At 37.2% G+C, this 25,468-nt stretch overlaps 1 protein-coding gene and 1 long non-coding RNA gene across 5 annotated transcripts; one reads left to right on the plus strand and one right to left on the minus strand.

Annotated features, from left to right (window-relative positions):
• Positions 1–734: 734 nt before the first annotated feature.
• On the minus strand, positions 735–2,598 carry LOC116248795 (uncharacterized). Of its 2 annotated transcripts, XR_004171061.2 has the most exons (4): positions 2,144–2,598; positions 1,370–1,500; positions 1,063–1,284; positions 735–948 (listed from the first exon to the last, which is right to left on the minus strand). It is a non-coding gene; the product is annotated as an uncharacterized LOC116248795 (long non-coding RNA). The 2 variants fall into 2 exon arrangements; XR_007572617.1 differs by lacking the exon at positions 2,144–2,598 and having other exon boundaries at positions 1,370–1,547.
• A 10,544-nt stretch (positions 2,599–13,142) lies between these two features.
• Positions 13,143–25,320, plus strand: LOC116247595 (pentatricopeptide repeat-containing protein MRL1, chloroplastic). 3 transcript variants are annotated; one of them, XM_031619778.2, is made up of 19 exons: positions 13,143–13,602; positions 14,907–15,837; positions 15,993–16,245; positions 16,407–16,470; positions 16,590–16,734; positions 16,823–16,938; positions 17,482–17,610; positions 17,782–17,955; positions 18,035–18,199; positions 18,325–18,465; positions 18,744–18,843; positions 20,567–20,675; positions 20,762–20,853; positions 21,926–22,016; positions 22,428–22,659; positions 22,772–22,864; positions 23,400–23,448; positions 23,646–23,736; positions 24,882–25,320. In XM_031619778.2, exons 1-19 carry the CDS (start codon positions 13,279–13,281, stop codon positions 25,114–25,116), a joined length of 3,534 nt encoding a protein of 1,177 aa, XP_031475638.1. In that variant the 5' UTR covers positions 13,143–13,278; the 3' UTR covers positions 25,117–25,320. The 3 variants fall into 3 exon arrangements, with proteins under 3 accessions (XP_031475638.1, XP_031475639.1, XP_031475640.1); XM_031619779.2 differs by having other exon boundaries at positions 14,922–15,837; XM_031619780.2 differs by having other exon boundaries at positions 13,463–13,602; positions 14,914–15,837.
• The last annotated feature ends 148 nt before the right edge of the window (positions 25,321–25,468 follow it).

The following is a 25,468-nucleotide window of genomic DNA, read 5'->3' on the forward strand; positions in this document are numbered from 1 at the left end:
TGCAAGCCTAATATAGAATTCTTTCTTAATTTTACTTGTTTGTCCATTTTCCGAGGGTGAACAAGCCAATGGGCTGTGTCAATCTGGTCCCTTGGCAGCCTTCAGCCTTCTTGTGATCCAATGTGAAAGTAATCCCAGCCCTTTACATTTGGGTTGAGAGTGTATATAGTTGTGTTTGAGTTAGAAGATTGCAATTTTGCTTTGCAATAAATTAGAATGAATTTATACATCCTGGTAATTACATGCTTAGTAGTTAGGTCTGTCGGTGTATATCATGACAATTACTGCAAAATGCATTCAGTTAGGCTATATTAGACACTAGGTTTAAGATCTAATAGTTTGTCCAGAATATGTACTTGGTGGTATACACTGGTGGTATACAATGCTGGTAGTCTCCTATTCGCATATATCATGCTTATGATTTTCTTTTGAAAACATTGGTGATGTTACACTTGCAACATCAGGCGTGATTGAAACCTTTTAATGTTCTGGGTTTATGTGATCCTTAATAATTTGAACAGATTGATAATTCAAAATCTGAATAAGTCTTATTGCAGTTTATGGATACAAAACTCGTGTAAGTGGAACCAGAATATTCGTTTTATAGATGTGCATATTTCATCTGCATGCGTAAATCTTTATATTTGAAAGTCTAGAGCACAGTTATGGTTGTATTAATCTGAAACAAGAGGGACACATTATGATAGGAGGAATACATTAGAAAGAGATCCAACTGAGTATTGTTATGTGGATCCAGCTGAACATGGGACTCTAGATCAAGATCCAACTGAACATGGGACTCTAGATCAAGCTTTTCAGGGAGAGGGATAGCAGCACGAGGTTGGGCTATAATGGTAGTAGGATCTGCAGAAGTTTTAACGTCAACAGGATTTCTCAATACATCATCAGTAGACGCATCAACCATCTCCTGTTCCCTCTTCTTAGCATCTGTATAATATATAGATATATACACACACATTTTTCCAAGATTAGCTCGTGGAATCTTCATTTAAAATAAGGAAAAATAAAATACAGAGCACATTATTGATAAGTCAATCCAACCTTCAGCAGCAGAATCAAGAGGCAATCTATTAGGTCTCTCCTCTGGCGAAGGCAATGGTTTTGTTTCTTCAATTTCTGTCTCTGCAGTTTTGCTTCTAACAGGACTACCAGTGAACATTCTTGACAAGTGATACGAAGCTTCTGCCACTTCTTCTTCAGTTTTTGTTACCGGGGTATGGGGACTGTTGTCCTTGGGGATCTGTCCATTGCATTGGCCTGCTTCTGCAAGCAACAATATCATATCCAGACTATCAAAATACAGCTATGTACCCAATCAAGACATAAGAGGCAAGCCAGTCATACCGACCAGGCTCTGTCTAGATTTCTTTATGCCATTTGAATATCCCATGGGTGTCAATCTACTTCCATTGGAGCCATTGCATTTCTTCGATTCCGGCAATGGTGGGGAAATAGATTCACGATTGCGCTTGTTCATAGCTGCATTCAAGTTACCACAATGCACATAACTCAACTATTTATTTTATATAAACAAATATCCACTCAGCAAAAAAATAGTACTATAACACGCCTTCTTGACACGCTATCACCCGTGATGAATCCGAAACAATCACAGGTTCCAACGGTCATCTCCAATAAATTGTTTCTCCCAGATGTGAAATAGAAATGGTGGTTTAGGAACCCGTTACAGTCGCAGTGTCATACTTGAGCAAAGACTTTCAAAGAACGCCATGAGTGAATTTATTTTATGCATAAGAAAGAAGAAAACTATTCCAACGGAATAACAGACCTTCCCAACTTTTGTCTCACACACAAGGACTGGAAATAGCTTTAGAATCTTTTAGTTGAAAGAAAAAGGCTATTTCAATTTTCAAGGGTATTATCGTCACAGAAACCAGGCTTATTCGTCTTTCCTTTTTCTTTATCTTGTTCCTTTTCAGCCATTTTTTTGTCAAAGAACGTTCACGTGACGTTATAGACACCTCTGTAATATCCATATCATCAAGATCTCAGTAGAACACAATACTTCCCGCAACTGGAAAAACAACAGGTTCGCTCCTATCATGCTCCTGGACGACAAACAGACTAAGGAAGCAGCCATTTCTCTCGAGACTCGACTCACCACGTTGGTTCACCTTTGAAAGAGAGAAGGGGGAAGGGAAGAGCGGCTTCATCACGTGAACACAGGAAAACCAAGAATGATGAACAAGTACCTCAAAGACCAACAAGTCCAGAAGTTGTACCAGACATAAACAAAATGAAAAAATTGCAGAGCAAGTAAAATCCTGATAAATAAGCATCCGTGGCTCGCCAGAATTCCCGGAAAAAACAAATGCCTAGTGATGGAGCACCTCCAGAACATAAAGAGAGCGAGAAATAAGGAAAAGACGGAACTGTCCTTTCCGTGATTATGGATCTTGGCCACCCTCTTGGGTTGCCGGGTGGCCTCTTCTCCCTCAGAAACATCGACCATCTCACTGGCGACAATCTTCTCCTCCGTGTAGACGTCAGGGCTAGACCCGCCGGCTCTATGAGCATAAGACGCCTCTTTCTTTTTTCTTTCTGCCCCCTCCACCACCACCACCTCTTCCTCTTGCCACCTTCTGCGTTTCTTCTCTCGGTCTGCAAAATCTACGGACGAAAAGGAGCGAAGGACGGCAGCGAAAGAAGCAAGACAAGAAGGTTAGCTCCGTGTAGTATATGGCAGATAGGGAGAGAGAAAGCAGAATGTAAAGAGGCAAGTAAAGAGATAACAAAGAGTAACGCAATATCTGCATTCTATCGCAAGTTCGCTACGACAGGGTGTTTTATTTTTGTCTGTCTTTTCTTTTTCTTTAGCGAGGGACGCATAAACCCTCTTACAAGACTACCCTCAACTACGTGTTCTGAATGCCACTTTTTACGACCTTCTAAGGAGGAGAAGAGAAGGATTGTGCCCTATCTGGCTTGACGTATATAGATGCACAGGCGGTGAAAATGTATATAGAAGCATTCTCCACTAGTCCAACAAAAAAGAAGACAGCTGTCAACTCTAAAAGTCGTTCAATTGCTGTCCATTAAAAAAGAACAAGCAACCTGTTCATTACAATTGCTGTTCATTACAATTGATGGTGCAACTTTTGTTGATCATTAAAAGTAAGAACTGAGATTAGTTTCAATAGGGCACCTTACCATCCAAAGAAAAGCTATAGGGAGTCACACCAAACAACTTGGAAGCCTCTGATATGCCATCAACCTGAAACAGGTTCTCTATGGAGAAGCTCTCTTGCTTTTTCAAAAGCTTCCTTAACCCCTTATATACTTAGAAGAATAACTTCATTGAACTCTAATAGAAGAAGACATTCTGGAAGATGAATAAGAACATGGGATCTCTTAAATAAGATTCTGAAAGTGATGGGAACGGTTTGTGGGTTAAATAAGATTCTGAAAGTGATGGGAACGGTTTGTGGGCGAAATGCTTCAGAAAGCTGAAAATAAGAATAGATCCAGAAATTCGTTAATAGGTCAACACATCAAAATATTTGGGAGTAGTATCTCCTACAGAATAGGCTACATGGACAAGACAGCAGATGCTTTTTAGGAGGGCCCAGAATCCAGTTCCCTCCTTTTTTGCCTGAAATCGTTGGATTTGGTTCTCTCTTTTTTTTCATTTTGAGGATCAGCATACATAATAAGGCGATGCATGATAAAGACAAAAACAAACATCGGACAGAACGGACAGAACATATATATACAAAACAAATGTCGAAAAAAGAAAAACATAGTATTTTGTTCTTAAAGTAATCAAACGGTGGATAAGAAACATCATTGTTCATTAAGACAGGACTATAGTGTAATGAACAGGTCGTCCTGTCCTAAGAGACAACAATTGAATGACCTTTAAGGTTGACAGTTGTCTTCTTTTTTGTTGGATTAGTGTAGAATGCTTCTATATACATTTTCACCGTCTGTGCATCTATATACGTCAAGCCAGATGGGGCACAATCCCTTCACTTCTCAAAAGTGGCATTGAGAACGCAGCTGAGGGTAGTCTTGTAAGAGGGTCTATGCGTCCCCGGCCAAAGAAAAAAAGAAGACAGAGAAAAATAAAACACCCTGTCGTATTTCTCGCCTAGCGAACTTGCGATAGAATGCAGATATTGCGTTACTCTTCGTTATCTCTTTACTTGCCTCTTTACATTCTGCTTTCTCTCTCCCTATCTGCCATATACTACACGGAGCTAACCTTCTTGTCTTACTTCTTTCGCTGCCGTCCTTCTTGTTTTATTGCTCCTTTTAGTAGTCTACAATGGAGGAGGGGCCGTAGATTTAGAGAAGAAACGCAGAAGGTGGTAGGAGGAAGAGGTGGTGGTGGTGGAGGGGGCAGAAAGAAAGAAAGAGGCGTCTTATGCTCATAGAGGCGGCGGGTCTAGACCTGACGTCGACACTGAGGAGAAGATTGTCGCCAGTTAGATGGTCGATGTTTATGAGGGAGAAGAGGCCACCCGGCAACCCAAGAGGGTGGCCAAGATCCATAATCACGGAAAGGACAGTTCCGTCTTTTCCTTATTTCTCGCTCTCTTTATGTTCTGTCAGACCTGCAAAATAAACGTGACATTTATAAAGGCGAGGAAGATCTATTCAACTTTTTCGCTTCCACAATAGACAGACTTCCTGTGCGGGACTATGAAGATGGCGCCCGTTGACCTCTATGGTCATTAATTTCGAGTTTTCAAGTTTATCTAAGCCCTTATTGGCATGGTATAATGAATTCACATGCAATATTGATGTACCGTGATCAGTTCTTTGCCCAGCTCATAACCTTTGTATCAATATAGCTTGAGTAGTGAGTACCAAAATGAACTCACAATGTAAAACCTGCTATTTTTCCATTAGTTAATGGAGTGACTGAAATCACAAAAGAGAAAGAAGAAACGAAAATTGAATTACACATTGAAACTGGAAGAAAGGAAGCCCTCATTGAGATGCTTGCAATTTGTCTTCACTAGATCTGCACATGCACCCATCTGGATGGCAAAGAAACCCTAACATCACCAACTCACCATTGCTTATGTTCCTTCCTTTCCTCTACAAATCAACCGAGTGTTAGGGAGAGTTTTGAAGGAAAAGAAACATATACCCAGCAAGAGTTAAGAAAAGAAGGGTATCGATATACTCTCAACTTCAAGTACACTGACCTATGGTTATCTACACATTTGGCCATGCTTTAAGAAGGAAACATGTTGTTGCATCTCATCAAGGAATGCTTCCTTGCCTCGTTAATGTCCCATTATGATCTGAAGTGGGGGAACAAAACACTATCAACCCTCCCATTACTGCCATCTTCCCTCCTCGCTATAGCGGCACAAAATACTAAAATCCCCAAAACCAGAACCCTTGAATCAAAATAGAAAACCCTAACCACTAACAACAGATGGATGAAGTCAATCATGAGATCGAGAGTGGGGAAGAGAGAGGGATTGCAGATATATATATATTCCTATGCCGTGCAAACCAGAGTAGATGGTTTCAAGTTGCAAATGCAAGTTTGTGGTGGGCAAGATGAAATGGGTTGGACTTTGTTTTTTTTCTCGAACCTTATACACTTTTTTTTTTTTTTTTACATCCTAGGCAGTTAAAGTTAAACACCATGGTTGAATATTTTTAGATAATCGAGGGAGGACCGTGTAAGTTGGTGGTGGGCAAGTGAATGAGAATTTTTTCAATATTTCTTTTCTTTTTTTAATTTACTTTAATTTTTAAAATCTGTTCTTAAATGAACGCAATGAAAAATAAACAAATTCACCCCCAATTCAACGGGGCCGATACAATACAATTTTACGTATCATTTCATATAATCATATGCCTCTAATATGGATGCTGATTACTATTGGTAGTTTTTGTTTTTTTTTTTAATATTTACTTATGGAAAAAGTTGCAATGTAAAAATTTTAAATTAAGTCATGTCTTAAAGTTTTAACATTCTGAGGTCTAGTAGACACATCATTTAAGTGTCACGTATCATTTACAACTCAAAAGAGTAATATACTAGAACGTGACTGCGACCATATGATTCAAATCTCATATCCCATAAAATATAAGTTGCCTTGTCACCCATGTACTTTATACCCCTTGCATCAAAGTTTTGGTGGTAATATATGAAAATATTAACATCAAAATAAGTAAAGTTTGTAAGGTTGGGGTGGGCAGCTGCCCACACTAGCCACCATGTGGCTCCACCACTGCTTTGTTGGTTTAAGCATTTGTTTTCTTCCTTTAATATTTATTTTAAACATTTGACAGATGCAAAAACTTGTGATCTCTTTTGTTCGTCAAATGGTGGGTTGTATGGGTGAGTTTAATGTTTTTTCATTAAACGTGTATAGTTTTTCACCAAGGAACGCCACCATGAGCGTTGGTTGCACAATGCATAAACCAAGCTTAAATAGTTGTTGGGATTCTTTCATTAAATCTCTCTAGAATGGTTGCCTTTCAACTTTATCGTCAACATCCTCTCTCAAACTGGACGATGGATCTAAAAGTCCATGTTTGCTGCAGAACTTTGTAAAATGTGATCATGTCATCTCTTTGACAGTGATTTCCCGAACCAATAAAAACCAGTGATGTATTTGGCGGTGACGAAAGCAGTGATGTATTTGGTCATCTAAAAGTCACTTATGGGCTTCATTCTTCTTCGTTAAGCATCCGGCTCTGATACCAAGTTAAAAAAATAAAGAAGAAGTAAAACCAATAAAAACCAGCAATGAAAAGATTTTTTTCATTATACGTACATGGTTTTTCACCATGGAATGCCACAATGAGCCTTGGTTACACAATGCATAGAATGAGCTTAAATAGTTGAAGTTCTTATAATCTTGGCAACGATAAACAAGATAAATTAAATCTGATTTTTATGAAAAGATTTTTTTTCCTTTATCATTAATTTTGCTTGATCTTGCTGCGATTCTTTCCTTAAATTTCTCTAAAACGGTTGTCTTTCAACCTATGCCACTATAATATTTTCAACAATAAACATGGAATTAAATCTGATTTTTGTGGAAAGTTTTTTTTTTCCTTTATCATTAATTTTGATTGACTTTGTTGAGATTTTTTCCTTGAATATCTCTAAAACGGTTGCCTTTCAACCTTATCGTTAATAGAACAAGATAAGGGTAGTGGAGGAGCAAGCACTACAACACATAAGGAATTGAACACAATAATACATTAAATTTGGTTCTCTCTCTCTCTTTCTCACACGCACACGCATATGTATACACATGCATATGTATACACGCAGGCTGTGTAGTGCGTTTAATTAGAGGCTGACTGTCAGAAACATGAGAGGTCAGAAACAGATCATCCACTATTTTTAGCCATGCAAAGCAGCAAGAACACCAACCGTTAATTTAATGAAGAAAAACAATTTATCGGGTATCAAAGGCTCACTTGCAAATCCTTTGTAACGAAGGTTTAACTCAACACCACCACTTAAGAGACAGCAAAGAAGACAATCTGCACTAGCATTTGATTCCCACAAGCAAGACGTCTAGAGAGAGAAAGAGAACCTTATGGTGCAGGTCGCAGTGGGCAGGAAACAAGGGAGGAAAAGGGAATGGATCGATGGAACTTCTTCAGACCACCTGCGACTTCCCTGACATTTGGCCGGTTCGGGTTCCAAATGGCTCGCGAACATCCGGACCGGGCCAAGCTTGACATCGGGTCTGTGGGTCCGACAGAGCTCGGGCTACCCTGATAGGTGAAACCGGAGTTGGTCTAACCCGACACTTGAAATCAAGCTGGATTAATTTCAACTCAATTAAAATTTAAAATATATATTTTAATATAAAATAATGTATAAATATAATTAATTATACAAAATATTATAATCATATATAAAAAATTAAAAAAATAATATTAAACAAATCTTATCAAATCCAGTATAGTCAGGTTTATGAGGCAGGCCCAGTGCTTCGGGCTTGAGCCGGGTAGAGCATTGTCCATTAACCAACCTGATACCCAAACTTATCCTAAGTCAATTGGAATTATCAACTAAATATATGTTCTTGGTTGTCAAATATTGAAGTTTGTTATTTTGTAAAATAATAAGATGCTACATGATTCTACATAAATACTTATATTACATGCTATTTAGTTTTAATTAATACAAAAATTAAATATATCTATTTATTAAAAATACATTATAAAAAACTGAGTCGTCAAATCAACTCTCTAACACGATGATTCAGTCTGCCCTGATTCAAATCCGAGTACCATCAATACCCGTACCGGCCTACCCACTCGTACAGCAGTGTAAAATGTTGGATCTGTGCTTTTGAGACTGAATCGGATCCGAAATCGGACATTTGCACGTGCCCTGTATTGGCATTTTAATCAAATTTCACGTTCGTTTTGTCTCGGACTCGAATCCCGAATTCAAATTATCGATTCCAACTTTATAACCTTTCTCGTCGAGGGATAAACCAATTGGGTCTTTGTACGGGTCGTAACTTTAGATCCAATGACATGCCCGCTAATTAATTAACCAACCAAGTCGGATTAGTTTCTTTTCTTCCGTATCATACTCGAAGGATCCAAGCCAAAGGAACATCAACTGGATCTATCAAGTAATGGAATCGAATTGTGCGATCTGATATTTTGAACAGTTGATGAACTTTGGATTTAGTTTTAAGAACACAAACCGGTTCAGCTTAGATCTTGATTAGCCTTTGCTTAGTCAGACCTGATTGGGTTCATATAATCTGCAATGGATTTTTGTTAACCAAAACTGGATCAGGTTCGCATATGTATTCAAATTTTAGTTGCAGTCGGGTTCAATTAAGATTCAGATCCAGATTTAGACGCAATGAGAATAACTTATGTTGAAACTTAAAAGGTAGAAACAACTAAACTATTTGTTAGGGCATTCCACTTGTAATTCCTTAATGCCTTAACACACAAGTCGCCCTCCCAATCAAGTTGGTGGTTTTTTTTTTTTTAATCTTAACGTTTTTTAATAATTGTAAAATCATTTAAGTGTTCGAGCTTCAGATGCACCCAATAAAAATACATAACTTTAATCACGAAAATTACACCAAAAAAAAAAAAAGAAAAAGAAACAGTACAACAAAAAACTTTGTAATAAAAACAGATTAAATTCAGGAGGATAAATGAAATATGTTCAAATCTTGGCGTGTGTTTGTTCTTCCTTGAAAAACAAAGTATACTTCTGTAAAGTATTCATCTAAATTTTTGTTACCATCAGATTGATTACTTAGCTGACATAACTTGCGTCATTATTAACAAACTTGTATTCAATTTTAATATCACCCAAATACTCTATAAATGATGTTTTAAAGCAAAACAACCTTTTAGATTGTCACCAAATCGACTTGATGTGTATTATATATATATATATATATATATATATATATATATATATATATATATATATATATATATATATATATATATATATATATATATATATATATATATGATTTAGTCATAATTATTTAAGTAAATGGATTCATCATGACTGAAACTATGAAAATCATATGTTTTGTGCATGCAAGATGAAAATTTATAAGCTAAAAAAGAATTTGATGGTTGATTATTGAACTTTTGTAGTATGTAAATTACACAGTTAAAAAAATAGATATCCTGGTTGCACATTCATATGGTTAATCTTGACCAAGGCTTGTGGAGCCTGATGGCTTCTGTCGTGAAGCAGAAACCCCAAACTTCAAAGTTTTCATGGAAGAAAGGAGTGGAAATGGACTTATCCAATACCTTGAAGCGCCGACTGTCACAGTATTATCCACCAGTTCTTGATGATGAACACTTGGTTTCAAAAGATCATATCTGTCTTTGCTTTTGTCTTCTAACTTTTCTTTTGTCCTTTAGATGATAGTGCTTGATTTTTTTTTTCCTTTCCCCCTTTGTGAGGCAAAACTACAAGCAGTGATTTTGCTTTTTTGTCTTTTACTTTTGATTTAGAGTTGATTGCGAACTGAGTAGGGGACAGTACATCCAGTCAACTAGAGTGTTGTTTACATCATTATTTACACTATAAAAGAATAGTGCTTACTAGAATCAAACTGAGTACTAAACTTTTATGGGTTTTCTAGTTCAAAACATTGTTATATATATCGTGTACGGATATTATAGAGCGAAGAATTTCTTAGGTATAATACGGAAAAGTTGTATATTTCAAAAAAATCTCGACAAATTTTAAAAAATTTAAAAATACGAAAAGAATGCAAAAAACATGTATAATATATGTTTTTTATTTTCTAGTTAAAAAAATGCATCTAATTACCGTTTTATACACCTGACTTATTTCTTAGGTATTATACGCATTTTATGTGACACTGAACACATCCTTTTCTTCTTGGTATAAAACAATTGTTTTGATTTGGGTTTGATGCCATTGTAGTTCAAGTATACTGACGTCTTTACTTGCCGTCACTAAAATTTTCACCCGTAGATTCTACTTTGACGAAATACCATTTTCGTCAATGATATTGATACTGACAGCTTCTCACTCTATATTGACGTTTTCCACCAATCAGTAAAACTTATCTTTTTTTTGTAGTAGTTGTTTGTTATGACATTTCATCTTCGACTGTAAAATACATAATACATAATATCGAAGCTGCCTTCACGATAAAAAAGACAAACCCATTGTTGGGACAAAAAATAGAAACAAAAGGTTATAATACAAAAAGACTAAAATGCCCCTCACACAATTACCCAAAAAAAAGTTTTGCTCATGCACTTTACGGCCCAATGTCTTTATTTCTGTCCCTTTTGATGGTGGAAGTGAGCAAGAAGAGGATTAGGATGGTGCTGCACCCCTTTCACTTTGATGTAACTTTTAAGAGAGATAAGATCTAGAAATTACTGGCCATATGCACCTCAGCTTGATCTTTAACATTTTTCACTTGTTCATCCAATGCTTTTCTAGTGCAAGAAGGTCACCACCTTACGTGGATCTGAATTTGGATCCGAATTTTTAAGAAAAACCTCTTTCCTCTCATTCCATGTTATCAGTAAACATGCATTTTGAGGTTTGGAGTTTATCTTTATATGGCTAGTGGTTTGGATTTAGAACTTCAAAGGGGCATCTGTTTGCTTCATATCTAAGACCCAAGGTGATTTGAGATCCTCAGTGACCTCAGGTCCGATGATCTGAGGTCCGACCGCCCTCCATCCGACCTTAAATCTCATGGTTTAGCAACATACTTAGGGTCCCGAACTCCCATTTTTACATAGCGTTGAAGTCCAGTGTTTGTCTCCTTTGTGGGTCCCACATAAAACGGATTTTATATCATTTTTTGGATCTCAGAGCCAAAACTATCAAACACACCCTTAGGCTAGATGATCTCAAACCTTCCACTCTGCCGCTGGCTGGTGAAATTCACTGTTTGTTTACATAGTCGATTTCATGCTGCCATGGCTTGAGATCCAAAAGCAAATGTAGCCTTAAGTTGAAAAAATTCAATAGTTAACACAGTGTGGTGGAGCCACATGGCGGCTAGTGTGGGCAGTTGCCCACATCAGCCTCACAAACTTTACTTATTTTTATGTTAATAATTTCATATATTTAGTTGTTTATATATATAGGTGCTCCTTAAAACATTAAAGTTATTGAACTAGTGCTCCCACCAGCTAAAATTCCTGTCTCCGCTATCCTTATGTTATGTTATGTAATGTTGGCATGATCAAGTTGGGGTGCCAATAAGAGGTTCATTCACGTGGCGCTTTTGAAGTTAGATGGAAGAAGGTTCACATTGGCATGTTTTTGGCACATACGTTAAGAACATCATATGAAATATGATATGTTTATGTGCAACTTTTGGTTGTTGTAATGTCCATAATCGTATCATGTTTCTCTCAAAAATATAATGTTTTTTCACCAAACACAATCTGATACAAACATCCATGTTAGCCACCTAAGTCAGATATTCTTCTTCTAATCAAACAGAAAAATGTGTAAAAGACGTTATAAAACTTTGTCAGTTAAAATGTAATTATCAAAACATTAAACCAATCTAGCCGAACAATTAGCTGCTAATCTGGAAATGAATAGGATGTACATTAGCCGGGTTCCAGCGGCCAAGCTTGAGCCAGCTCCAACTAAGCTAGAGCTCTAGTTTAACTTGTGTTTGAATTCATTAGCTTGAGCTTCACTCGTTTCAAATCCAGTAAGCTTAACTCAAATTGAGTTTTTTTTATTAAACGAGTCGAGTTTGAGTCCAACTTGAACGAGTTCGAGCGGAGTTAAGTTAGAGTTGACAAACTTGTTTCAGATGTGAATTGCATGAAAGATGAAATCAGTTTTGTACAAAAAAATATCGTTTTATTTTTATTGCAAGTGGATAGCTTGATAAAATTCAGGCGATATTTGCTTCGGGGAAATTGGAGGGCAGGTTTTTTCCCTGACAAATTTCTGACAACGGGCCCACTTTTAGTTAATATTTCCTGTGACGGACTATATTTTTTATGGATTTTTCATTCAAGGGGCGCACTTTTTTACCATTGACGAATGTGAACCTGCTCCCCAGACTTTTTTGCCTCATGTCTCATGAGTTAACCTCAGTTCTGTCTTTCTAAAGGTTGGGTTTGCATATTATTTAAGTAATATTCACTGCATTTTTTTTTGTATAAGCAGCTCATTTGTAATATATATATATATATATCTCTGTGTGTGTTATAAAATGCAATATTATACATGTAATATATAGTTTCTTAACCATTTAAGAGTCAAAATGTAATCCCTCAGTCTTTTGATGATCCAAATAATCAATAGCTGAAAATGCATTAAAACTTGAATAAGGAAACATAAATAAGTAGATACATCGAAGGTTTTCGATCATATTCAAATCTTATCCTGATTACACACACAGTTTTTAGTTCTAATTGTGTAGCTTTTTGATATTTTGAAATTCAATGGAAAAAAATAAGAATATTTTTCATCCGTTTAGCACGAAATAAAAACCCGTGTCCGAAAATAGGCATTAAAATGGTTACGGAAAAGCGGTACTGGAACGTCATATACGGACAATGTAGGTCGCTAGAGAGATATTATGTTCTTAAAACATAACGACCATTGACATGCGACAGAATAAGGTACACGAAAATATCAGCGCGATCCTCTCTCTCACTCTTACGATGTGGCTGATGAATCCTATCTGAAGTTCTTCTCCTCCTCTTCTTCTTTCTTTCTGTTGTCTCCAATCCAAACACTTCAACTCTCTCTCTCTCTCTGTAGCATCGATGGAGTTGAGATGCGTTGCGGAACGTCAGATCGTGGCATCATTCCCTTCCCAATTCTCTTTCCCGGCGTCCCGAGGCAGGGAGCTCATTCTCACTCGTCCGGACTCTATCCGGTTCATCTTCCCTGGGTTCAATAGGAAGAGGTTAGGGCTTCGGCGGCACCGTCGCTCCTTCTGCCAAGCCACTCTTCTCGAGGGCCCAGCCTTCGTCCTCGTGGTAGCTGCCGCTGCCGCAGCCGCCGCTGCGCTTCCTCTCTACCTCTTCGGCGAGAGTCGACGAGACGGACGCGGAGCGAGGGCTTCGGACGAGACGGAATCCGCTGAGGTGAAGTAGCTACAGTTCCGAGTCTTGATGCTGTTGTTTGATGCTCTTATTTTGAGATTTCATAGAATTGTATGTCATAGATGTGTTGACATTTCATGGTTTTCGCCTCTTTGTGTTTCTTGAAGATGTATGTTTTTTTTGTGTGCTTGCTGGAATCGGCATTGCCTAGGTTGAAATCTTGGTTGCATTGCTTCTGATAAGGGTTTAGGTCTCAAGGAATTGGAAATGTGGTTGAATTGGGGTCTAGTTCAAACCAAAAACGACTGGGTTCATGATCAAAGGCTTTTCGTTCTGATACTTATGAATTGAGGAGATCCATCTTTTTTTTATTTTTAACGTAACCACGTCACTCCATTTTGGTAATTGAAAGGATTGATCTCAACATAATAGTAGACCTGCACCAACTATTTTTGGAGAGAGAGTTGCTGCTGGTGATTTGGCGTTCATGGAGAAACATGGTGCTGGGCAAGGATCAAGTGGATCGATATTGTTTGAAACGTACGTAAAATCATGGTTTTAATTGGTAATGAGAAGTTCCAACTTGCTTATGCCTAAAGAAAAATAGTTCAACAGATACCCGATAGTTGAATCCTGGAAACTCAGCCAGAACTCCGATGCAATACCGTTGCATGGTATAACCTGTAAAAGGTTGCATACTTGCATTCCATGCCAGATGCATGGACGACATCTGAATAACAGAAAGTACACAAATGCATGAGACAAACTCTTATGATGACAACCGAATAACATGAAAGCAGAGAGGCGACACTGATAACAACAATTGACATGAAGAACACAAAGAGGTGACACTGGCAATGAGAACTAAGTAACATGAAGAAGGATCACACAGATAACAGGGGCTCTCTAATAGGTAACAACAACTGCCATTACTCTAATGTAAAAACATAAAAAATGTGTCATGATTCCACAAAGTGCATCTAGATAGGAGGAAGTATCTTGGATGAGGCATACGAGGACCAGGTGACATTGGTTCCATTAGTAAAGCTTTTCTAATTGACTATCAATTTTTTCTTTTCTGATATTGGCAAATTTTTGAATCTGGATGCATAGCCTGTGATCCATCTCTTTATTTGTAACTTTATTCAACAATTTTGTGTTCAATAAACCCTATGGTTGGATGCACCTTTACTCAATTGTTTGATCCTTTTTCTATACTTTTCACATTATGGGACTCCAACCCCCATGCCACCACCACACCAACCCCACCACAACCTTCTGCTTTGAAAATACTGTTCATTGTCTTTTTAATTTTTAACCTTCTAACATTTGCGCTTACTGTATAGTTTTCAGTTCCGCAGGACCTGGATGTCCAGGAAAGTCTTGCGCCCAAAAGATCCGGAGTCACAAGGGTTTCCTTGTCTTCAAAGGAAAATGACATGCACGTATGCCCTGATGTACATGATTTTAGTCTACAATTGATGGAATCTTCCACCTCTATTCAGGATTCGGCCAAGGAAATGCACTATGCTGATGGCTCTTTATCGTATTCCAAGAAAATGTCACCTTCGGAGCCTAAAGCAGTTGAAAATGGACTAAGGGAGGAAGTTTGTGAGAAGCAATTAGAAGGGCTTGGTTTTGATGTTTCATCTTCAATTGGTGTCCACCAGTCTGATGAAATTTTTAAGCAAACTATGCAGAATGCGGCTACACTATCTGGGGTTTCTGGTGAATCAGATTCCACTATCCTTTTAGTCGCAAATGAAAATCTTTTGGTAGACAGTCTAGAAGAAGCAAAACTACATGGAGAACTATCTGAAGTAACCATTGAACCGGTTGTTCCACATGTGGTGTCAAGCGATTCAGGTCAATGGGATTCAAATAGTTTGTTGGTTACAAAAGAGCATTTTTCAGCACATGCTTCAAAAGGAACAAAGCAGGATGGGGCTGTATTGGGTTCAACAATTATACCAGCTTTTCATTATTCTCCTATTACTCTGGAGGTTACTGATGCAGATACTGATGCTGGCAACAGATCACATGATGGAGTAACTAAAGAAGGTGAACCACAAGTCCGCAATATGAATGGATCTTCTGATGGACTTCATGGAGCCGATCCTGTTATAGATTTTGAAGAAGAAGAACATGTGGAAGGGTCCAAACCAGATGCAGATTTTAATATGAATGGACAAAATGCAAATGGATTTTCTTCACTGCAAAGCCATCTGCAGCAGACACAAGTAGAACAGTTAACACATGATTCATTATTTGCTACAGGTTATGCATGACAAACGTATGCTAATAGTTTTTCTTCATCTAAGAAATTTTCTTGATAAACTTGTCCTGTATTTGCTGGGTCATAATCCTCTTTTTCATTTAGAAGGTACCTGAGTTTCTTATATGTTTTTACTAAATATGTTATTTTAAAACAGGTAACTCCTTAACACTGTCAGAGGCTACAGAAAGAAATATCCTTCTCTTCACTGATGAAAAAGAAAACGCTGCCATTGAGAGCAGCTATTCCACTAAGCCAAAGAGTGAATTGGAGAAAAGTAGTATAAGTTCGTTAAATACTAAAGATCAAAGTTTAACTTGCTCTAGTCTGCTGCTTGAGATTCCCAAAAAGGATGAAAGGAATCCAACTAAGTATATCAGCATCTATAATCATCTTTTGAGAGATGGAAGGTACAGATCTTGATCTTAGCCATTTAATTGGTTATTGGAAGGATGTAGTATTGAAATTTAAATGCATTCCTTTGTCTTGTCACTTGTCAAAAAATGAAGAAAACAATTGATTTGTCCACATTATACACCATCCATTTAATCTTTAGCTCCTTTGATTATAGGTTAAGTGAATGCATTGAACTGTTAGAAAGCATGAGAAGGAGGCACTTGCTGGACATGGATAAGGTAGGGCTATTGTACGTTTGCCCTTTTTTTGTTTTTTTTACTATATACAATTTTATTTGGAAGAATCTGCAATCCACCCACATATACTGATGAGTTCTTATTTTCCCAACTTATTTTAGGTCTATCATGCGAAATTCTTGATGACCTGTAAAACTCAAAAGGCTGTAAGAGAGGCTTTTCATTTTGTTAAGCTGATCGAGAGGCCAAGTCTTAGCACATTTAACATGCTTATGTCTGTTTGTGCTAGTTCGCAAGATTTTGAAGGTAGTTTTTTTTCCCTTTTAAACAATGGTTCTTATATTCATTAAAAAAACTTGACCATCTAAGTTTCTTGTTTTGAAATGTTTAACAGGAGCCTTTCAGGTTTTGCAACTTGTTGCAGAAGCTGGACTAAAAGCTGATTGCAAGCTCTGCACGACACTAATATCAACTTGTGCTAAAAGTGGAAAAGTTGATGCCATGTTTGAAGTAAGCTTCTTATAGTCTTATGTCTAGATGAATTCTTTTTCTCTCTCTTTTTCTTTAAGCATGCTACAATTTCACTCATGTTTCAACTAGAGCTAGTGCTTCTTGACATTATGACCGTATTATTTAAGTTTCCTGATTTGCCTTTCAGAGTGAAGCTTCTAATAGTTTTTTTCTTACAATTGTTGTGCACTTTTATTCATCTCATGAACTAATGGAAGTGGGACATGAAACTGCATACATGCTTTGATGAGTTGGTGTAGTGGCTTTCCCAAGCTTGATGTGATGACATGCTTGTATGTTGGTCTGGAGGGAATCAGATTCTCTTTGGGAAAAAATATAGTTATTATGGTGACAATGCCTTTGAATTGATGTCTATGTTTCTGGAATCACATGCCACTCTTTTACAATGTTTTCGCTCCTAATTGGGTGATCTTACTTGTGGAGTTTTATTTTCAGTTTTCATGTTTGTTTTGCTCTTGTTGAGGCTGAACTGTTCACTTGACCAGCTTGATGTACTTTAAAGCTATTGACTCATCCTTGCAGGTTTTTCATGAAATGGTGAGTGCTGGGATTGAGCCAAATCTTCATACATATGGTGCACTGATTGATGGTTGTGCAAAAGCTGGACAAGTGGCAAAGGCATTTGGTGCCTATGGAATAATGAGATCTAAGGTATTCTTTAAGCAAGGTTAAAAGGCTTTTTCTATGCACATATATCCTCTAAGAAGCTTGGTGTTTATTCTTTATGGGATTACTAGATAAATATCCTTTTATGCAGATCCCTTCAACTCTTCTTGTTATTTTACAAGTTTTGCTTGTTGACGATATGTTCTGTTGGTCCAGAAAGTGAATCCAGATCGGGTTGTTTTCAATGCACTTATTACTGCATGCGGTCAATCAGGAGCTGTCGACCGTGCTTTTGATGTGTTGGCGGAGATGAGGGCAGAACCACAGCCTATAGACCCGGATCATGTGACTGTTGGTGCTTTAATGAGGACATGCTCACAAGCTGGTCAGGTACATTCATGCTTTCAACTTGAAATATTATCAATTTCTGCTTGATATTTATAAGATGGAGTAGCTTTCTCTGTTTTAGGTTGATCGGGCACTTGAAGTGTATAAGATGATGCACAAATACAACATCAAGGGCACCCCTGAAGTTTACACAATAGCTATAAACTGCTGCAGCCAAAAAGGTGATCTTGATCAGGCACTAAAAATTTATGATGACATGAAAAACAAGTATGTCCTTCCTGATGAGGTAAGAGCTTTTTCTGTTTCTCGTAGAGAAGTGGGTCTGAAAGTTTTTCTAACAAAGTATTGTACTTATTAATATTCTTGCAACCTTCCGGTTTGAGCAATTTTCTGTCCTCTGTTTGGATGCAGGTGTTCTTTAGTGCATTAATAGATGTTGCCGGTCATGCTGGGAAGGTAGATGTTGCATTCAAGATGCTGAAAAATGCAAGAAGACAAGGCATTCAACTTGGGAATGTATCATATAGCTCACTGATGGGGGCCTGTTGCAATGTATGCTATTCCACAATTTAATTGTCAATGACTTTTATGTGTGAGGGTGGATTGAAGTAGAGTGCTTCCCCTGTTTATAAAGGCAGTGGCTTGTAAAAGTTTTGATGATTTTGGTTCAGCATACTATGGATGTACTGGCTTCTCGCTACTCTGCACAACCAATATCTTGCTTTCTGCTTATTCTTGTGTTCATTTCTAGCTGCTTGAGATTGAACAACGCTTCATGTATTCATGTGTTGGGAAAGGGCTTTACTTAACTTTCTGCATTTTTTTTCCAGGCAAAAGATTGGCAGAAAGCATTGGAGCTCTATGTGGAAATTAAGGCCATTAAGTTGCTACCATCAGTATCAACCATGAATGCTTTGATCACCTCCTTGTGTATAGCTTCTCTCCATTGGTTTAATTGTTTAAGCTTCACTTGTGCAAAGTAAACTAGGTTTATACTTATTTTTATTGACAGTTGTTGATTGTTTTGTTTGTTTATATTCCGAAAGAGATTTTTTTTTTTTTTTTTTTGTTGTTACCATCCAGATGAATCTTGCACTTTTGTTAGAGGGGAATAATTTTTTCTTGAAGCATGCTCCCTTTGCAGGTTAAGAAATGACATGCTGAGGCATCATGCTGATGAGTTCAGGGTGTTATATTTAAGTAATAGGGTTACACCTGTAAAACGACAATCACAAGTTCAAATGATGCTTACTTTCACAAAAACCACAGGCTATACCTTTTTTCCTGTGTTTTTTCTGTGCTTGTAATAAAGAGTGACAGAAACTTGGGAAGCCCAAGGAGCAATAGCAGGAAACAGCAAAGGTGGCCTTGGTGGTTGCATATGTTTTCCTACAGATACGTCAATTATTAGTTGTGGGTACCAAAGAAAATTGAACAACAACGAGCAGCAAGCCAGCAACTGAGACTTCTGCCATTGCCCTTGAAAAGCTTTAGGTATCCATAGCCACAAGCTTTTACCATATTCTTTCACCAATATTTAAAGCAGAATAAAGCTTTGGATTTGTTGAAGGAAAGGACTTCTAGCATTGTGTACTAAGAAAAATTGCGAGTTTGCAGTTCTCACACTGGTATGAGAATTTATGATTCTGGGTTAGTTCTCTGAATTGTCTTATTGTTTCTTTACAAGGCATTAAGTTCTGAGCTACATTCTCTGCCAGGGAGATTGTAAAACACCTGCATTAAAAAAAGAAAACATATTTGTATTGCTGAAATTTCTCTCTTTGTTCCTGAATTTCTTGAGAATTTGCTGTACGCTACCATTAAGAGGATATGCTGCTGTGTCTTTTATTTCTTATGTAGGGATGATTGTTATGATTGATTTTGTGACCGCATTTGCTCTTTTATGATTGCCAATATACAGTACAGGGAACAATAGCGCAAAATTGGTTCTAAGGGGTCCTTTTCTTTCTTTTGCTTTGAATTCTGCATATAAACTACAACTTGCATTGAATAGCAGAGCATAGGCTTTTGCTATAACAATTTGTAATTTGCCAAAAGTGTGACATGAACGACATCTTGGCATCCTTTGTAAAGTTGATTACTAATTTTTAATTCAATGCAACTCTAATTGCATTTTGTACATGTCATCCTCTTGTAGTCATGCACGATCCTTCCAGTTCATCAGAATTGTCAGTGGAGATATGCTGCATACCTAGAGAACCATACAATTTTCAGTAAAAAATGACTGGTGTGGCGACTGTGAGTTGCAATGTTGAGAGATGATAGAGAAGATAATTCCAACTTAGGAATAAAATAGATTTTCCGTGAGGCCATGTACAAAGGAAGTAACTTTGTGATGTTGTAAAACAATTGAAATGTTTGAAAAGCAATATAGCTGATAGCCGGTGAAATAGTGTGTTGAATTTGGGATACTTAGATAACTTGAGCTTTAGATCTCCACTGGCTATCTTGTCACCTTTTTCGTTTGTTTAACTTTGATATCCTTATTGTTCACCATAAGATATGAGCGGTAATTTTCTTTCTATTTCAATATTCTGAATTTCTAATGTGACTTATAATCTTTGATCTTTGTACCATGGTAAAGGAGCAGGTGTGTGGGGTGTTACATAAGCTTTTTTTTTTTTACCCCCAGGTGATGGTGATCAACTTGAAAAATCTGTTGATATATTGGCCGAAATGAAGAACTTGGGTGTATCTCCTAATAGTATCACATACTCAGTTCTTCTAGTTGCTTGTGACAAGTAAGAAATTGTAGTTTGTACTTTTGCACCTGATGCAACTGCATATTCATCCAACGAAGTACTTAGCTTTGCTATTTTCTTTCAAGGAAAGGTGACATAGAACTGGCTTTCAAGCTCCTTATGCAGGCAAGGAAGGATGGAATTGCACCGAATCTCATAATGTGCAAGTGTTTCACTGGTAAGATTCTGTTAAGTATGTGGTATTTTACGGTCATTTTTGCATTGGGTGGGCAAATAATCATGTGTTCTTCAGTCTTGTAATGCATTAGGCCATTTTTTGCAGTCTCCTGCATTTTAGAGTAAAGTAGATATTTCAAATGTAGTTGTGATGGTTGATTTATCATTGGAAGACAATTAGATGCTAAAGCATAATTTATGAGACAAAAAATCGCTGTTCCTATGCGGTGGACAATAACACATTCTTCGTGTCAAAGTTGCTAGGTTCATGCTAGATATTGAAGACTCGCTTTGCAAGTTTTCAACAAATAGTGAAAAATTTGATTTGTTCAAGTTCTTGAGAAAATTAGGATTGGCAACTTCTGTTGCAGATTTGATAAACAGTAAATTGAGATTTCTCAGCCTTACTCAGAAACCTCTTCCTTTGAAGCTTGGGGGTAAGCTGCTCACAAGACTAACCTGATCATCAACTTTGTTGAGCTTGATTCATTTCATCAGTGACCAAGGGCATCCTGACCTCCATAAATTTTGATTAAATTTATCTCTAACAACTAATCTTATTGAAAGTACAATTATAGGTGCAAGTTTTTGACTAGAAGTTGGCAGCATGCACCCTTCCACCTATTTTTGTTCCAGATTTTCCTAAGATGCAAGCTAGCTGTTTTCAAGTCTTACAAAGGGACCCTTGGTGTATAAAACATTACATATACATTTTATATTCTGAAACACATTGACTCATGATTGATTCACTATAAAGCATGTCTTTAACTGATAAAATTAACAATGACAAAATTTATTCTGGGTAATGATTAAAAGGAATAGTTCATGTTACAGCGAAACAAAGTCTCAAATAAAAGGTCTTCTGGATGAAGGTTAAGGTTTGTTCCAAACTAATGTAAAGAACCATCTGTATGTAGGTGAAACTGCATTTATTGCTATGGTAATACCTTTCTGCTTAGGATACACATGCATGTTAGCTTGTTCTGCAAATTGTAGAATATTTGGCAGCTTTTGCATTTTATATAGACCCTTTCTTTCCAAAGTAACTGAATGCATATTTCCTGCAACCTTAGGTCTTTGTTTGCAAAGGTTTGAGAAGGCCTCTTCCCTTGGTGAGCCCATTTTGTCTTTTAGTTCAGGCAATGCGAAGATTGATAACAAATGGTATGTGCATGTTTTACTTAATCTCAGACTCACCTTCCAGCTGTCTCTTTCTACTCTAGTCATGAAACAGTTCTTCTTTTAGTGTCTATGTTGCAGGTTCAGAGAAACACCTGCTAGATAAGCAACAATTACTTTTAGTTTCTTTTGCCTAATGCCAGTCGTTTATTTCTTTTTGTTGGCTGTTACTGTTTTCATGGTTGATAAGAGGCACTGCTTGATTTTGGGCTTTAAGGAATTTATCCTTTGGACACAATATAATCGTTCCTTTAATGCTTGAAGTTAAACCATTCACAGATAGCTCTCTGGTTAATAAAGTATGCAAAATTTTAACATAGGATGAAAGATAGCTCTGTTTACCACTTTATTTCTTTCTTATTTTGATCACGGCTGTTATATTTTTAATCTCTGCAGGACTTCATGGGCATTAGCCATTTATCGTGATTCAATTTCATCTGGTGTCGTGCCTACTGTTGAAGTTGTTTCACAAGTTCTTGGATGCCTGCAGATTCCATATGATACTTCCTTGAGAAATAGAATTCTTGAAAGTGTAGAATTGGGATCTGATGTTTCAAAGCATTCAAGTTTATGCTCACTGCTGGATGGTTTTGGAGAATATGATCCACGTTCATTTTCACTACTTGAGGTTAATTAATAACTAATCATGTTGCTTCTATAGATGTGGATATTATTTTTCTTAGTAGGTGAGTGTAAACGCCCCAAATTTCTGTAAAACAGCAAGTTTTTCTTAAATGCAGGAAGCTGCATCACTTGGAGTTGTCCCATGTGTCTCCTTTAAAGGAGGCCCAATAACTGTGGATGCAACAGAACTGCAGGTTCATATTGTTGAGGTGAGACCATCTAAATTACAATATTCAGGTTTTCCCTATTGGTTATTGTTGGGATACTTTCAAATGGCACTACATGAATTTCAATTGTCAAAATTTTCATATTCAGTGTTCATGATAACTTCAGAGTCAACCTCTTGTTTGCTTTGTTTTTTGTTTGAAAACTTGATCAAGGAATCTAGTGATGACTGAGCATGAATTGTCAAAATAATGACAGGAACACTTCATGTGAATATTTTGTGTTTTTTAAAGGAAAAAAATAATTTCTATGTATCTTCACTGGCTTGGTCTAACATAATCTTTATGATCTTCCATAAGGTAACTAAGTGGACCTTTTGTTGTGTCAGATTGTGGTTCCTCATGAATCCTTGATTGAGAATATACACTGTTTTTTGCAATAAATTTTTTGAACCTGCAAATCTATGAAATCAAATTCTGTCACTAGTACATTAAAAATAAAGTTGAATATCACTTTGTTATCCAACTTATAATGTTGATTTATATTTCAGCTGCTAATTATTTGCCCAAAAAATGACAGGTTTATCTGTTAACAATTCTGAAGGGCCTAAGGCATCGTCTTGCTGCTGGTACATCATGCTCACATGCTAGTGCATAATTCCTTCTGCTTGCTAGAGGCAATTTATTTTAATCATCATTAGAAAGTTATACCTATCTATTCTTACGCGAAGCTTAAAATCATATATTATTTCTTCTTTTTTTTGCCATTTTTGTCCTTTTTTCTGTTCCTTTTCATTCTTTGATGGAACTCATTCATTTGCTATAGGTGCAAAGATACCCAGCATAATCATTTTATTACCCGTTGAGAAGATGCCAGTTTCATCCGAGGAAGACAAAATTGTCTGTCTTTCTGGAAGGTGATTCTTCTTGATGATGTGCTAGTCATTAATTATGAGTTTCTATCATGCTTCAAAGTCAATATCTCAATATGTAGAGTTTGATAACGTAAGAACCAGTTTCATCTGGTATCTCTACGGAAAGGGAAGAAACTTGAGCTTGTGTAGACGTGGCTCTTGTTTTAAATATTGCCAGCACCATGGGGTTTAGGTGTAAATGAAAGTCTAACACCAGATTGTGCTTAGTAGGAGTTGAGGCTTCTGCCAGACATATTCCACGAATTGAGGAACTTCTGTCTGATAGAAAATTGGCCAACTTATGATAAATGTTGAATTTTGATGTCTTGATGCATTGTGAGACTTCTGAAGATACTTCTGAAAATAAACAGAAAGATGGTATGATGCTCTTGCAAGCAAATTAGTAAGAGTTGAAAATGGAAAATAACAACAAGTGAAATTGGATAAAGAAAAATGGAGAATTTTGTGGATCAATGCTCGTGGTAGCGGTACCAGTGCATCACAGATACTCAGAGGCGATGCTGTTTTACCTAGAGAAGAGAAGTAGAAAAAAAAAGTGCAAAGAAGGAAAAGAGGAAAAATAATGACAGAGCAGAGCCAGACTTGGACAGAGGAAAAGGAAAAAAAATGGGGAAAGGATATGAGAAACATCTGACAATACATTTAAATCTGGAAGCTTTTAAAAGGACCAGCTGACTATGATTCAAAATATTAATGCTTCCTTCCGTACAATATCCTTGGATATAACAAATAATAAGGTGCTTCCTAGTTGCACTCACTGGATTTGGCATTCTGACAATTTGCGTTCAGATTCCATTGTTTTGAATTGACACGTCAGGACTTCCACCGGAATTGATACTTCAGGACTTACCTGCCAAACTGCTCAACAAAATTTTGGAAGGCGGTTTTCCTGTTCCTACCACCATCGGATTTTATAATCATTTGATAAGACATTTAGATCTTTGCTTATGTTTGTTGGGTGCTCCTTCCTATCTTTATGATTTCTTTCTGCACTATGTTCTAAAGGGAGAGAAATGCAAAACACAGACCCCCCATGCACACACACACGCGCTGTCACCCACACACACATATTTAAGGTCTCTCCTTGGCTCCTCTTTTTGGCCTTTAACTAGTAAACTTGGAAGCAGGGTGGGGCAAGCAGTAGGTGCTTTGCTTAGGAGACTCAATCTGTCATACCAGGGGAGTGCGTCATCAGGCAAAATCCGTATCAGTGTGCTTACCATGAAACGGTGGTTCCAGCCAACGCTTGAATCTGATTATGACCGGAGACCAACGGATCCGAGCTCTTCTACATCACGTTTGGCTAGACGTATTGCAGATCAACAACGTAGCATTCGAGGGAGCAACCTATCTATTTATTGAAGAGTTTCATGTAGTCAACATAACCAGCCATGGCTGCAATTTTGTTCTTGGTAATCCACTGGCATAGGATGCACGGTAAGTGCAAGCCACAAATAAAATAAAATGGGGAAATTGTAAATGATAGTTGTAAATTGGCAAGTTAGTGTGATTACTTATGATGTTCTTGTTCTTGGTTTATATGTGAATGCATCTTGTTTGAATGCCCATCTGTGTCTCTCTTAAGCTGTTCCTGTTGATTACCAGTTCATGATCAAGCAAGAGTAGATCAGGTAAGGATGGAACTTTGTTACTGACCAATTTATGACAATACCCACCATCCATCTTACTTGGGAACGATGCATCTCACTCATGA

Source organism: Nymphaea colorata, chromosome 2 (assembly GCF_008831285.2).
Source record: "Nymphaea colorata isolate Beijing-Zhang1983 chromosome 2, ASM883128v2, whole genome shotgun sequence".
Taxonomy (NCBI): domain Eukaryota; kingdom Viridiplantae; phylum Streptophyta; class Magnoliopsida; order Nymphaeales; family Nymphaeaceae; genus Nymphaea; species Nymphaea colorata.